General features: G+C 46.0%; 2 protein-coding genes across 2 annotated transcripts; one reads left to right on the top strand and one right to left on the bottom strand.

Moving 5' to 3' along the window:
* Window positions 1–210: 210 nt before the first annotated feature.
* On the bottom strand, window positions 211–6005 carry LOC129766558 (uncharacterized). The gene is made up of 2 exons (XM_055767131.1): window positions 5489–6005; window positions 211–5447 (listed from the first exon to the last, which is right to left on the bottom strand). The coding sequence occupies exons 1-2, from the start codon at window positions 6003–6005 to the stop codon at window positions 211–213; spliced, it is 5754 nt and encodes a 1917-aa protein (XP_055623106.1).
* Window positions 6006–12575: 6570 nt separating this feature from the next.
* On the top strand, window positions 12576–15116 carry LOC129767655 (pseudouridylate synthase 7 homolog). The gene is made up of 3 exons (XM_055768755.1): window positions 12576–12927; window positions 12982–14582; window positions 14642–15116. Exons 1-3 carry the CDS (start codon window positions 12674–12676, stop codon window positions 14926–14928), a joined length of 2142 nt encoding a protein of 713 aa, XP_055624730.1. The 5' UTR covers window positions 12576–12673; the 3' UTR covers window positions 14929–15116.
* The last annotated feature ends 269 nt before the right edge of the window (window positions 15117–15385 follow it).

Below are 15385 nucleotides of genomic sequence, written 5' to 3'. Positions count from 1 at the left end.
ATCGTATGTGACGGAATCAAAAAGGGCTAATCTCTGGGCACTGGCCAATAGAGTATTTTTACTACTTTTAAATATATAACTTTGTAATTTATACGTAACTTTGTGATTGTATTGTTCACGATAACTTTCGCTCACTTTTCATCTATATGCTTTACCTTTTGTGCGGGTGACAGTTCGTCAACCAGGGCTGGGTTCGGGTGGTTTGGCGAATCAAGGTGAAGTCTTGGCAGGTTCGTCACTCACTGAAGGGGTGTGACACTCCCCCCCGGTACGCCGCTTTCTCATAGATGGCTTACCAATACTGGAACCGACGTCTAAAATGGCAACCTTGATCGCTGGTCTCTCCAATAGTCCATGCTCCGTTTGCACTGTTACCTGTCGCACCTGATTATCGCTGGAACGAACGACCTTCACGATGCGGCCCCTCGGCCAACAGTTCCTTGGGAGGTTGTTGTCTACAATCAAGGCTAACTCGCCTACTTCGATGGGCTTTACTGGCTGGTACCATTTCGTCCTCCTGGTTAAGGTGGGCAGGTATTCGGCTACCCATTTCTTCCAGAATTCGTCAGCGTACTGCTGAGACATCTTCCACGACTGTTTCAGCACAGCGGGTTTGTCGTCGAAGGCGATCGGGGGCTTACTTCCGTTTGAACATCCTAGAAGGAAGTGGTTAGGCGTTAAGGGAAAATCTGTATTGTTATCTAGCGGTACGTGAGTGAGCGGTCTCGAATTGATAATCATCTCGATCTCTATGAGCATTGATCGGAGAATCTCGTCGGTCGGTAGCCGCGGGGGTTTGAACGCGTATAGAATCTTCTTGACTGTCTGCACTAATCGCTCCCAACAGCCACCAAAATGAGGAGCAGCCGGGGGGTTAAAGGTCCATTTGGTGTTCGGTCCGACAAATGTGGTCATGAGCTTCTTATCGTCAACCGTTTCCAAGGCTTCTCGTAGCTCTCGTGCAGCTCCAACGAAATTAGTGCCTCTATCGCTGATCATCTCTAGTGGGGATCCCCTTCTTGCGATGAAGTTTCGCAAAGTGAGAATACAGGAGTCGGTCGTAAGCGAGTGTGCGAGCTCAATGTGTACGCCTCTCGTCGTCAGGCAAGTGAGCAAGACTCCCCAACGTTTTTCGACTCGTCTGCCGACTACTACCAACATCGGGCCGAAGTAGTCTATTCCGGTGTACGTGAACGGTCGTTGGAATGCTGCTAGGCGCGCGGGTGGTAGGTTTCCCATGGCAGGAGGCTGCGGGTTTGCTCGATGGATCTTGCAGTGTTGGCAATTCTTGCGGACACGGTCGTACTCTGATCGAAGCCGGGGAATACAATACTTTAGTCTCAATTCATTAATTGTTGTCTGATGATTCTGGTGACGGTACTTGTTGTGATAGTCAGCAATCAACAAATCAGTCACATAGTGTCGTCTCGGTAGCAGGATCGGATGCTTCACAGACTCATCCACCCACTCACATGATTCGATTCGTCCCTGCATCCGTAATACGCCATGTGGGTCGATGGTCGGACTCAGCTTGTATAACGGGCTGGTCTTTGGAATAGTGCGTTCCCAGGGCTGCTTGTTCTGGCTCGCGTCGCTCAGCAGTTGAACATCATCCGGATATGCTTGTCGTTGAACTTGGCGGTAGATGGTTTGTTCAGCCCAATTCAGTTCATCCTGGGCAAGTGGCCCTAGCTCGATGGGTAACCGGTGAGTTCGATTCTGTAGGTTCTTGATGAATCGGCGAACGAAGGCGACAGCTCTTAACAATCGTTTCCATTTGGAGAATCGTTCGAAAGATACTAGTGGTTCCGTAATCGTGTGATGAAGAACGCTTGGACGAATCTCTTCTGCAGTTGTTCCCGGATCTCTGACCTCACCTGGCCACTCGGTTTCTGGTTTCCGCAGAAAATCTGGTCCGCAGAACCAGCGACTTGAGGGTTGCAGATCTGGTAGACTCTGCCATTTCGTCCCCTCGTCGGCTACGTTCGCTCTGGTAGGCACCCATCTCCACTCATCTCCTCCTGTCGTTTCTAGGAGTTCGCTCACTCTAAACGCTACAAATTGGCTGTAGCGCCGGTGGTCGGACCGTATCCAACATAGCACGTCGCGGGAGTCCGTCCAAAAAACACGACGTGAGATCTTTATCCGGTGTGAGCTTGCAATACTGTCTGCTAGACGTGCTCCTACTACAGCAGCTTGTAGCTCCAATCGTGGGATCGAGAGAAATCTTAGGGGAGCTACTCTTGTCTTCGATCCGACCATGGCACATTCAGTCACTCCATTCTCTTTGAATCGGAAATAGGCAACGGCCGCGATTCCGTTCTCGCTTGCATCGCAAAAGACGTGCAGCTGAACTACGTTCGTGGACCTAGCAGATGTACTAAGTCGGTAACACCGAGGAACACTAACCCTGCATACGTCAGGAAGCACAGTAATCCAGATTGTCCACTTCTCGGCCAGCTTTCCAGTGATTTCATCGTCCCAGGCACACCCAGAACGCCAAATTTCCTGCATAAGGATTTTGAGATACATGAGGAAATTGCCGATGAGACCCATCGGATCAAATATCGCCATCAATGTCCTTAAAACTTCGCGCTTCGTAGGCATTCTGTCCCCAGACAATAGCTCCTCATCATGTTTCGGTGATAACCTGAACGTAAACGTATCGTTGGGTGTGTCCCACCACATTCCAAGGACCTTCGACGTCGTTGTCTCCGAACATGTGCTCATGTCCTTCTCGGTAGTGGTGCCTTCCTGCAACGACGCTGTGACTCTGCTGGAATTCGATTGCCAGTTTCGGATCTCGAAGCCCGCTTGTGAGTGCACAAACTGCACGTCCTTGATAAGCTGTACAGCCTCCGCTTCAGTCTCCACACTGGATAGCATGTCGTCGACGTAGTGCTCATACTTGATACACTCGACCGCACGAGGGAACTGCTCAGTGAATCTATCCGCGTTCAGGTTCTTCACATAGTGCGCGCAGCTTGGAGAACATGCCGCGCCAAATGTCATGACAGCTACTACGTAAACCTCCGGATCTTCGTTGGGGTTTCCTCCGTTCCACAGGATCATTTGACTGCGTTGATCTTGCTCTCTCATTAGCACTTGAAAAAACATTTCACGTATGTCTCCAACTACAGCAATCCTAAATTCACGAAACTTAAACAACACCGTAAGTAATGATACCAGTTGATCCGGTCCCGTTAGAAGGAATGAGTTTAAGGATACTCCGTTGACCTTCGCCGCCGCATCGAACACGATCCGAATCTTCCCTGGCTTGTTCGGATTGATGACCGGGAAAATCGGCAGGTACCAGTCCTTCGGTTGCCTTTCCGTCTTCTCAATCACTGAGAGCTTTCGGATATAGCCCTTTTTCTCGTACTCCGTAATTTTTACACGCATTACTGCTGCTAGCTCAGGATCCTTATTCATTCTTTTCTCTAAGCACGCTAGACGCTTTGTCGCCATCGCTCGGCTGTCGGGCAATTTCACTTGGTCGTATCGCCACAACAACCCAGTCTCGTAACGGTCTCCCTTCAGGCGTGTTTCGGCAGATAGAATTTTCCAAGCCCGCTCTTCGTCTTTCGAAACTGGATGTTTGGACGATCCAGATACTCCCATTGACTCAATCGAGAAAAACTCCTTCAACGCTCCGTCTAAGTCCTTATCTGACTCCGTACTGCATGGACAGATGTGGAAACTGTGATAGCCGTTATATTCTGAATTTGCAGCTCCAGGTATCATCGAACACGGCCCGTACACGAGCCAACCGAGACGGGTTTTTGACGCAACAGGTTCGTTCTCGTTGCCCTCGGTACTTCTCAGAGCGTAACCAAGGTGGCAATTGTCCATCCCAATCAAGATCTTAGGAGACACGCTATCATATGGTTCCAACGGTAGTCCATGCAGGTAGCTGTATTTGGCTATCAATTGCCTCACTGAAACCGACTGCTTCGGCAGGGAGAGATTGCGTACCGTGTGAACCTTAGGGAGTACGTAAACTTTACTCGCATCGCTCGTACCAGAAATTTTCAGTGACAGCTTGACCGAATCGTTTTCTTCCCTTTGCTGACCTCCCGTCCAATTAAGACATAATGGATGTGATGTTCCTTCTAGATCCAGTTCTTTTGCCAGACTGTGCTCCATGAAGGTTGCCGAAGACCCATCATCGAGAAAGGCAAATGTTTTCACTGCCTTTCCATTACCGAAAACTGTCACAGGTACGTACCGAAAGAGAACTTTGCTAGCCGCGTTCGAGTGAGTGTTGCAACTCTGCGCTGACGGGATTCCATGTGTCGAAGTAGTTGGCTTGATAGCAGATTTGTTGTACCGTTTGTCATCATGCAACAATTTGCTGTGCATGAATAAACACCCATTCTTGCCACATGGTGCTTTAACTAGGCAGGCGCCGAAGTGTTTCCGCAGACATTTTCTGCACAGCTTCTGCTCCTTGATCACGGTCCAACGACCACCGATATCCATGTTTAAAAACTTATGGCATGTCTCCAGCCCGCTGCACTCCTCAAGACATACGAGACAACCCTTCGGAATGCCCACTGAACGAGTGTTCGTTGCGATTTCTCCGCTGATACCACCATCTGAATGGACGTTTAAGTAGTCTTCCTTTCGACCACGTCTCTCCGATTTCGTGCCACCAATGGATGGGATTGTTATGACACTAGCTGCCTCCACCAGCTTCCCAAGCCATTCTCCGAGGTCCGAGAGATTAACTCTGTCCAGTGTCTGACGGTGATACGCCCAGTTGAGCCTTATAGTTGGGGGTAATCTCTCTGTCAACTCTTGCAATAAAGCTACGTTGCAGAGGTACTCATCGAGACCCGATGCACGAATGGTAGCGCAGACGTTTTGCACAGCGACTCCAAAGTCGATCAAAGTATTCATTTTCTCTGCTTTAAGAGCTGGCATCTCTCGAATTTTGCCAATCAAAGAGTGCACGATTATCTCCGGCCTCCCAAACAGCGTTTTAAGTGTAGCGATAATACCTGGTAGGTTCGACGGATGCAGCAGTCGGAAACGCACAGTCTCCAATGCTTTCCCTTTCAGGCTTCGCTGAAGGCGTAGAAGGTTTTCTTCATCGCTATATCCACAGATCCGAGTGGAGTTTTCGTAGCTGGCGAAGAAGAGCGGCCACTCCTCAGGATTTCCGGTGAAGATTGGTAGTTCCTTACAAACGGCCTGACGCGCTGAAAGCTGACTTTGGTTTAGCAGAGAAACGCCAAATGGATTGCTGCGATGTGTTGGTTGAAATGCGTTCGCCTGAGGATTCAGTCCGGAAATTCCTTCGACTGCACCTCCGTCGAAAGCCCCAAATCGCTGTAATAATCGACTTTTCTCCTCCAAATGTCTTCGTTCTAACGCTTGCTTCTCTTCCAGTAATTGAAGTTCCTGTACCAGGACATCCGCTTGATTGATACTGCTGACGTGAACTTGTGGGAGAGGATTTCCGTTGAACTGGCTGTTGGTGCACCTCCTAGTGCAGCGGCTACGGGCTGAAGAGCCTCCTTCGGTTCCCGCATTCGTCGCTCTGAAGCTGCCAATTCCTGCTCGAATTTATTTTGTTGATCTCTGAGCGCCCGCCGACGTTGATCCTCCATTTCCCGCATAGCCCGCTCATATTCCTTCTGCTGCTTCTCCATCTTCTTCTGCATTTCTGCTAACTGCCGTTGAAGGTTATCATCCGGTTCGACTTCATAATTTTTCGTGTTTCCAGACTTTGGTTTGGTTCCTCCTGTGGTGGCTGGTGTTGATGTTCTGGCCGGGACTTGAGCTGCCGCTCCGATCTCGGTGCAATTCCCGCAGCTCCAATCACGATCCTGAACAGTTGAATCCTCACTCACACACGCGAAGTGAAACCACTTTCCACACAAATCACACGCTACCATCCGACTATCATCCGGCTGTCTGCAGATCTCGCAGCTTACCCCCACTGGCGGATTATTCGCGGGAGAAACACACCGATTTCGACCATCACTCTTTTTCGACATACCGATCTAACCTCCCGATCGCCTAAACGAATTTAATAAGATGTTGCGCAAGCAACTGAATAGAAAGCAAATTTTCCGATTTTATAACACCTTTTATTTTCAGGATGTTATTAAATTCCTGTTAAAGGAAATAGAGTACAATTCGTATTTAAGTTTAATATTGTAGTGCATGTATTCTTAATGTAATATAATCATGTAAATATTGTAACGATATATGTTTTTATATGTGGTACAAATCATGTTTGTGTTGCAAATTTATGTGTACTTACGTGTTTGCTTTTAATCTGTAGTAATTCTATCCGTAGTTGCACAAATAATTTGTAATTTTAGCGTGGCAATCGTAATCTGTGATGGGACGTTTTTTAGGGTTAGGTGTTGTAAGTGTTCTCAAACTTCTCTGTTTACCTGTATTCTGTATCGTATGTGACGGAATCAAAAAGGGCTAATCTCTGGGCACTGGCCAATAGAGTATTTTTACTACTTTTAAATATATAACTTTGTAATTTATACGTAACTTTGTGATTGTAATGTTCACGATAACTTTCGCTCACTTTTCATCTATATGCTTTACCTTTTGTGCGGGTGACAGTTCGTCAACCAGGGCTGGGTTCGGGTGGTTTGGCGAATCAAGGTGAAGTCTTGGCAGGTTCGTCACTCACTGAAGGGGTGTGGCACATACAATTTTCGAAGTACAACGGTAGTACAGCTGTATGTCTGTCATAAGTATAAAACAGGTCGGTACAGGTACAGCGATTGTACCGAGTTGCTTGCATGGTTCTAGCGCTGTACATGGTGACAGACATGCAATTTTCGAAGTACAACGCAAGTACAGCTGTATGTCTGTCATAAGTATTACCAAGACGGGTCTATGGTACTAGGTGAGGCCGTTTCGTCACTAATACCAGTGGCAGACATACAGCTGTACTTGCGTTGTAGTGTACAGCGTTGTACAGGTACCATCGTACCATGACAGACATACTTTGGTTGTACATTGTACCGTATGTCAAACTGACAATCAGATATTTTTTCCAATTTCCACCACATATTTCAATGAAAAAGGTTTTTATTTAGTGTCTAAACTATCAAACACAACAAAAAAGTTTCCAATCTGAGTTTTTAACTTAAAAGAAAGTCAATGAAAAGAACGTTTATCAAGTGATTTTGTTGGTGATCAAGTAATCCACGATCTACATAGCAACCATCGTTTGGTAGAAGTAATAAAATTTTCATTCCACTACTAATGTCCAAACCTATACGACGTAGTTTCACTTTGCTATAGGTTATGGGCCCAGAAAATTAACCGGAATTTGCGAAGTTAGAAGATTCCTGAAGTAGAAAGATTTCATCAAGTTTTAATCAAGAAGCGAACATGAATCCTGGTGCTGGAGGTAACGGATCGGGAGACACTGGAAGCGGTGTGGCGAATTCAAGAGTGGTTCGTGCGGCCGGTGGAAGCAGTGTGGCTCTGGCGATCGAGAAACTCAAAGGCCGGGAGAATTATGTGTCCTGGGCGTTTGCCATGAAGATGACGTTAATCCGAGAGGGCTCCTGGAGCGCAGTGATGCCAAAGGAAGGAGAAGTCGTGGATGAAGACATACAAATGAGAGCACTGTCGACGATTTGCCTTAGTCTTGAAAAGACGAACTACAGTCTTGTGATGGATGCGAAAAACGCTCAAGAAGCCTGGAACAAGCTGAAGACTGTTTTTCAAGATGATGGAATTTATCGTCGAATTGGTTTGCTGCAACAACTCACTGCGATACGACTTGAGAACTACGACAGCACGGAAGCGTATGTGGATGCGCTGGTGTCTACTAGTCATAAGCTGGCGGAAATCAATTTTCCAGTGGCTGACGAGTGGCTCGCTTCGCTACTGTTGATGGGATTGCCCAAGTACTACGCGCCGATGGTGATGGGCTTAGAAGCATCGGGACAGGCATTGAAGGCGGATGCCGTGAAGGCCAAAATCCTGCAGGACGTAAAAGCCAAGCATGGATCACGGGGTAGTAGTGACGAAGGAGCCCTTTACAGTGGAAGAGCACAACAGCAACGACACCGCGGAAGCGGCGGTTACAAAAAGCCAAAGGAAGGAGCGTGCTACAATTGCCAGAAGGTGGGTCACTACGCTGCGAATTGCCCGGAAAAATCGGATACATCCAAAGGCAGAAAAGGACGTGCAATGTGTGCTGTACTTGCAGTGGGAAACGTGGACCAAGACGAGTGGTATTTCGATTCTGGTGCCACTACCCACATGACCAGGTCCGGAGCAGATTTTCAAACGAAGCAGGAGGTATCGTATCAGGTCGGTACAGCAAACAAGAGCAGTATGACGGCCAAACTGAAAGGTGTCATTAATTTGGATTGTCTCGAAGGTTCGGTGGACGTGCAAGACGTGCTGGAAGTTCCAGATCTGGCAGCGAATTTGTTGTCGGTTAGTAAAATCTGCAGCAAAGGCTTCACGGTGCTGTTCACGGCGGATGATTGTAAGGTGCTTACCGAAGACGGAGAAGTGTTTGCGTCCGGCACAGCTGAAAGCGGCTTGTATCGTCTGAATCAACAGGTGCAAAAGGCGTACGTGTCCGGTGAACTTGAGACATGGCACAGAAGATTTGGTCACCTGAATATACAGAGCCTCAAACGGTTGCAGAACATGACCAATGGTTTCTCGATCAAGAATGTGGAAACGCTGGATTGTGTCGCATGCCTGCAAGGTAAGCATGCTCGTGATGTATTCCCTGATAGTGATTCGAGAGCCAAGGAGCCTTTGGAGTTGGTTCATACAGACCTTTGTGGACCATTTGAAGTACCATCGTTAGGAGGGAGCCGATATTTTGCAACATTCATCGATGACGTTACACGGAAGGTTTTCATATATACTCTGGAATCAAAGGATCAGGCGTTGGCAGCGTACGAAGAATTTAAAGCAATGGCGGAACGACAATCTGGGTGCAAGTTGAAGATTTTGCGCAGTGACAATGGTCGGGAGTATGTGAATAGTAGATTCAAGGCAAGTCTGAAGCGAGATGGAATACGACATCAGAAGTCCTGTCCATACACACCAGAGCAGAATGGTATTGCCGAGAGAATGAACCGGACGATTCTTGAGAAGGTGAGGTCTATGCTGAACGATGCACGGTTGCCGAAGAAGTTCTGGGCAGAAGCGGTAAACACGGCAGTATATCTGATAAATCGTAGCCCTACGCGGTCATTGGACGGAAAGACGCCGGAAGAGGCGTGGACAGGGAAGAAACCCTTCGTAGGTCACCTAAAGATTTTCGGAACCGTGGCCATGATGCATGTGCCGAAGCAGAAAAGAAAGAAGCTGGACCCCAAATCAATCAAATGCGTGTTTGTCGGTTATGCTGAGGACACGAAAGGCTACAGAGTGTTCAATCCGGAGAACGGTGACATCGTCATCAGTCGAGACGTCAAGTTCCTAAACGAAGGCCAAAGTGGTGTGATAACACTTGAACGATCTGAACCAGTTGAGTTTTTGGAGTTGGAATTCTCGGACGGAACGTTTGATGAAGCGTGTGGTACTTTGCCGGTTGCAGAATCTAATGATGAGGCGATTAGAAGCTCACAGGATCCTGAACAACCTGACGACAGTGATGCAATTGCGATCGTCGAAGCACACGGTAACGAATCCGGCAGTTCTGAAAGTGATTTTGAAGATGCAGATGAGGAAATCGCGCTCCCACCGCAACCAGATAGACCGGCTGAAACGAAGCTTGAGTTGAGACACAGCGGTCGGGAGCGCCAGCGACCAGGCAAGTATAATGATTACATTACGTATAGTGCGCATACTGGTCAAAATGTTTCCCTACAGTCAACGACAAGCAGTAAAAGATATACTGTGGCTCCGGATTCCGGACAGATGAGCGATCCAACCACGTACAACGAGGCGATGAGTAGACCAGACCGCGAGCTCTGGATTGCGGCTATGCGAGAAGAAATCGCAGCACTCGAGATCAACCAGACGTGGACGCTAGAAGATTTTCCGGAAGGTGGAAAAGCTATAAAAAATAAATGGATCTTCAAGACGAAACGAGGATCTGACGGGAAGATAGAGCGGTACAAAGCTCGCTTAGTCATCAAGGGGTGTTCACAGCGTCCAGGCATTGACTTTGACGAAGTTTATTCACCGGTGGTCCGTTACTCAACGATAAGATTCCTGATGGCGTTGGCAACAAAATTTGATCTGGAGGTGGATCAAATGGATGCGGTCACAGCTTTTCTACAGGGGAAGCTAAAAAACGAAGTAATCCATATGCAACAGCCAGAAGGATTTGTGAAGGACAATATGAAGGTGTGTCGACTGCAGAAGGCGCTGTACGGCTTGAAGCAATCCAGTCGTGTTTGGAATCAACAACTGGATGGGGCGATATGTGAATTCGGGCTGGAACAATCGAAAGTGGACCCCTGCCTGTATTACAAAGTTGATGGAGGCAGAATGTTGTTCGTTACTATCTATGTGGATGACTTTCTGATCTTCACAAATAACGCAAAGCTGAAGAAGCGATTGAAGAAGTTTCTATGCATCCGATTTCAGATGAAGGACCTGGGCCAAGCGAAATTTTGTCTGGGACTTAGGATCAACAGAAATCGAGAGTGTGGAGAGTTGACTCTAGACCAACAAAGCTATATTGAGGACGTGCTGGGCAGGTTCCATATGACGAGTTGTCATCCTGTCTCTACGCCGTTTGAAACCAGTGAGAGGCTGGACAAATCCATGTCACCACAGAATGCAGAGGAAGCAGAGCAGATGAAGAAAGTTCCCTACAAGGAAGCTGTTGGATGCTTGCAGTACATCGCACAAGCAACACGTCCGGATATTTGTTACGCTGTCAATGCTGTTAGCCAGTTCAGTAGCAATCCAGGACGAAAGCATTGGGAGGCAGTGAAGAGGATTTTGCGATACCTGAAGGGCACGGCAGGCAACCGACTTCGGTATAGCAAGCAAGGCAACGAGAAGATTCGAGGATACACGGATGCAGATTGGGGAGGAGATGTAGACACACGGCGATCGACAACGGGTTACGTGTTTTTGCTTCAAGGCGGTGCCATTTCGTGGAACGTAAAGAAGCAGCCGACGGTAGCCTTATCATCTTGTGAGGCAGAGTACATGGCGTTGTCCAAGACGATTCAAGAAGCGTTATGGTGGCGAAATTTATTGGGTCAAATCTTCGGCAAGATGTCCATCCCGATCTTGTGTGACAATCAATCTGCCATTTGCATTGCCAAGAATGGATCGTTCAACCCAAGGACAAAACATGTGGACATACGCTATCATTTTGTCCACGAAGCAATCGACAGTGGATTGGTTGTGATAAACTATGTTAACACCAAAAGTCAAGCTGCTGATGGATTTACCAAGCCACTTGTTCACGCTGGAATCATGAACCAGAAGCGGTTTCTAGGAATCGAGGATTAGGGAGGAGTGTTGGTGATCAAGTAATCCACGATCTACATAGCAACCATCGTTTGGTAGAAGTAATAAAATTTTCATTCCACTACTAATGTCCAAACCTATACGACGTAGTTTCACTTTGCTATAGATTTGATTCTGCTTGTTCATGCTACCCACCACTAACCGTCTATGGCGCTGCGCACAGTACAACTGTAACCATGTACAGCGGTAAAACAGGTCGGTACAGGTACAGCGATTGTACCGAGTTGCTTGCATGGTTCTAGCGCTGTACATGGTGACAGACATACAATTTTCGAAGTACAACGCAAGTACAGCTGTATGTCTGTCATAAGTATTACCAAGACGGGTCTATGGTACTAGGTGAGGCCGTTTCGTCACTAATACCAGGGACAGACATACAGCTGTACTTGCGTTGTACGTGTACAGCGTTGTACAGGTACCATCGTACCATGACAGACATACTTTGGTTGTACATTGTACCGTATGTCAAACTGACAATCAGATATTTTTCCAATTTCCACCACATATTTCAATGAAAAAGGTTTTTATTTAGTGTCTAAACTATCAAACACCACAAAAAAGTTTCCAATCTGAGTTTTTAACTTAAAAGAAAGTCAATGAAAAGAACGTTTATCAAGTGATTTGATTCTGCTTGTTCATGCTACCCACCACTAACCATCTATGGCGCTGCGCACAGTACAACTGTAGCCATGTACAGCGGTAAAACAGGTCGGTACAGGTACAGCGATTGTACCGAGTTGCTTGCATGGTTCTAGCGCTGTACATGGTGACAGACATACAATTTTCGAAGTACAACGCAAGTACAGCTGTATGTCTGTCATAAGTATAAGTTGGTTAGGGGAGCGGTATATGAAAACAGTACGGAAGAAAGTAGAAGGGGAATTATTTGCTTGTAGCATGAAAGAGACAGACTGATCACGAGCGAGTTTCGGCAATAGCGTATTGTGTTTTGTTTACAAACAAAACACAGTAGACTTCCAAAATGGCTGAAGAGTGGTTTTAGCAAGTTGGCCCACCTTAGGATATACTTCTAGGCGCCTTGGCCCTTACGAGATTGCCTTATTGATTTGTTTTGCAACACATCTTATTTTCCTTTCATCGATAAACTGACATTTCATTGTTTGATGCTGTGTGTTCTTTCTGCGCCGGATTACTACACGTGCCTTGTTGCTTTGTATTATTCGAAGCAAACGATCTTCAGAGAATAGTAGTTAAAATGGGAAGAAACAATTTCCAACAACGCCCAGGTAACCGTCGATTTAATCATAAATCCAAACATGGGGGCACAAAAGGTGACTTCAATCCAAAAAGATCCCGACAGGATCACAAATCGGATAGAAACAGGCGTTTTCCGCAGCGGCCAAACAATCCGAACGAATCGTTTGCTGTGTCCGATCTGAAGGAAGAGCAAGTGTTTGTGACGGAATATGTTTCCACCGGCGAAGGTTTTCGTGGGATTTTGAAATCTAGGTATGTCTTAAATGTGCCTTGAAGGCTCAGTGCAAAATAATATGTGTGTTGAAGATTTGCAGATTTTCAAGTAAACGAAATCGACAACGAGGGAAATGAAGCAATTCTAACGGACTTAACCATGCCGGTTCCACCGAAGGACGAGCAAGGTGAGAAGACCGATGCTTTGATCGAGGATGAACTGGTACAATTAATTACTAAGGAAAAAGTGGAACAAATTCGGTACTTGGCGAGTGCTAAGGACAAATGTAGCGATATCGTTGAAATCGATGTCACCGAACTATCCAAGGAAGATCGTGGCAAAATACACAATAATGCAAAATCATTATTTGGAAGTGCAATCGTGGGCTCCACTATCACAAAAGAGGAACGAAAGTACATCACATTTTCCGTTTATGATAAGTTCAAGGTGAAGGATCGACGACAAAAATGGCTCTGGCCGTATCCTTTTACACACTTTTTACTATATAAAGAAAATGTGGACACTATACAGGCTACTTCTCAGCTGGCTGAGAGCATGAGATGTTCCCCCTCTGCGTTTGCTTATGCAGGGACTAAGGATCGGCGTGCGAAAACAACACAGTGGATTAGTATTAAGCACTACGAGCCATCCAAAATAATCGGTGCAGCTAGAAGTATTAAAAACATTAAAGTTGGTAACTTTTGCTTCAAGCCGAACACACTTAAATTGGGTCAACTCGAAGGGAACCGATTCAGAATAGCGTTACGGCAGCTATCTGCGGAGGAAGATGTAGTTAAAGTAGCGTTGGAAAATTTTCGAACGAAAGGATTCATCAACTATTTTGGTTTACAAAGATTCGGAAACAATTCTTCTGTTCCGACGTATAAAATTGGAATAGAGATGCTTAAGGGTTGCTGGAAGGAGGCATGTGATCTAATTTTGAAACCCAGGAAAGGCGATCCTTGGTTCATGAAACAGATGCGTGATGAATGGTCCAAAACCGGTGATGCAAAAAGTTCATTGGACAAGCTGAGTCCGAGTAACAAAACCATTGAGAGACAGATTCTACAATGGCTTTCATTCCACGATAACGACTACAAGGGTGCCCTGGAACACTTACCGCGGAACATGAGACTGCTGTACTCTCACTCGTATCAGAGCCTGGTCTGGAATAGAATAGCATCACGTAGAATTCAGAAATATGGTTGCCAAGTTGTCCCAGGAGATTTGGTTTTTATCGATGATACAGCTGCGAAGATAGCTAACGAGGACATCATCGATGAAAATGTAACTGTAGAATTATCAGAATCAGCTCCTCATGACGAGGACATTGAGGAACAATCAACAGAGGTATCTCGCTTCAAGACTATGGTTAAACCACTTACGGAAGCCGATATTGAATCGGGACAATATACAATCTTCGATATTGTTCTTCCGCTTCCTGGTCATGACATATCGTACCCAACGAATGATAGTGGTAAATGGTATGAAGAAGTTCTTGCAGAAGATGACCTCTCCTCAGAGAAATTGAAGCGGAAATCGAAGAATGAATCACTCACTGGTGCCTATCGGAAAGTTTTCATAAAACCAGAGAACCTCGAATGGAGCATAGTTTCGTATGAGAAGCCGACTGATACAATAATTTTATCCGATTTGGAAAAGTTGAACGGGGAAAAATTGAACTTGAAAGACGGTTAGTATAGTCCTCTAAACACTGTTACTAAAATATGAGAGCAATTTGTTTGTTTTCAGATGGGAACTCCAAAGCACTCATTTTGGATTTTCGATTGCCTACTTCTACGTATGCGACAATGGCATTACGTGAGATCCTGAAAGCTGATACTTCGGCTTTACACCAACGTTCTCTAGAACAAGAGCAGAGCAAGCACGAGGGAGTGACCACTTTAGAAGTTCAAAATAAATCATCGACACAGGAAGTAGAGGATCACAAAACAGATGAAGCTGCTTGTCAATCAAACGAAACAGATAAAGGCATGAATGACGATGAACCATCGGAGAAGAAAGTGAAGCTGGAATGAGTAGCAACGAGAAACTAAGGACTTTCTGTTGAAATACAGTGGCTGTTCGGATTTGTTTACAATCATGGATTTCCCAGCGGCAATTAGAAAGACTTTATGATGTTTGTTACAATATTTATCAATAAATATCGTTTCACAATCAGTGTTCTGCTTTCAAGTAGTGTCAGTAAGAATGCTTGATAAGAAAACTAGTCGTGTTTTGACGCAGGACTACGTCTTTATTTTCTGTATCGGGGTGTAAGTTCAGAGATTCAAAAACGAGAGCATTACGCTTGAAGTGCAAGGTTTTGAACGTTAAAACCTCTTTGCCGGCTGAACGGAGTGGTATGATAATCACTTCATTCGAAAGACGAACACCCTTTTTCTTGTTTTCGTACGATTACAAAACATTCGAAAGTATGCCTCATTCGTATTCTTTCGCTTCGTGTGAAGCAAATACATCCATTCGAACGAATTG

Source organism: Toxorhynchites rutilus, chromosome 2 (genome assembly GCF_029784135.1).
Source record: "Toxorhynchites rutilus septentrionalis strain SRP chromosome 2, ASM2978413v1, whole genome shotgun sequence".
Taxonomy (NCBI): Eukaryota; Metazoa; Arthropoda; class Insecta; order Diptera; family Culicidae; genus Toxorhynchites; species Toxorhynchites rutilus.
Note: the sequence above shows the minus strand (reverse complement) of the source record. Positions and strands in the feature narration are given on the sequence as shown.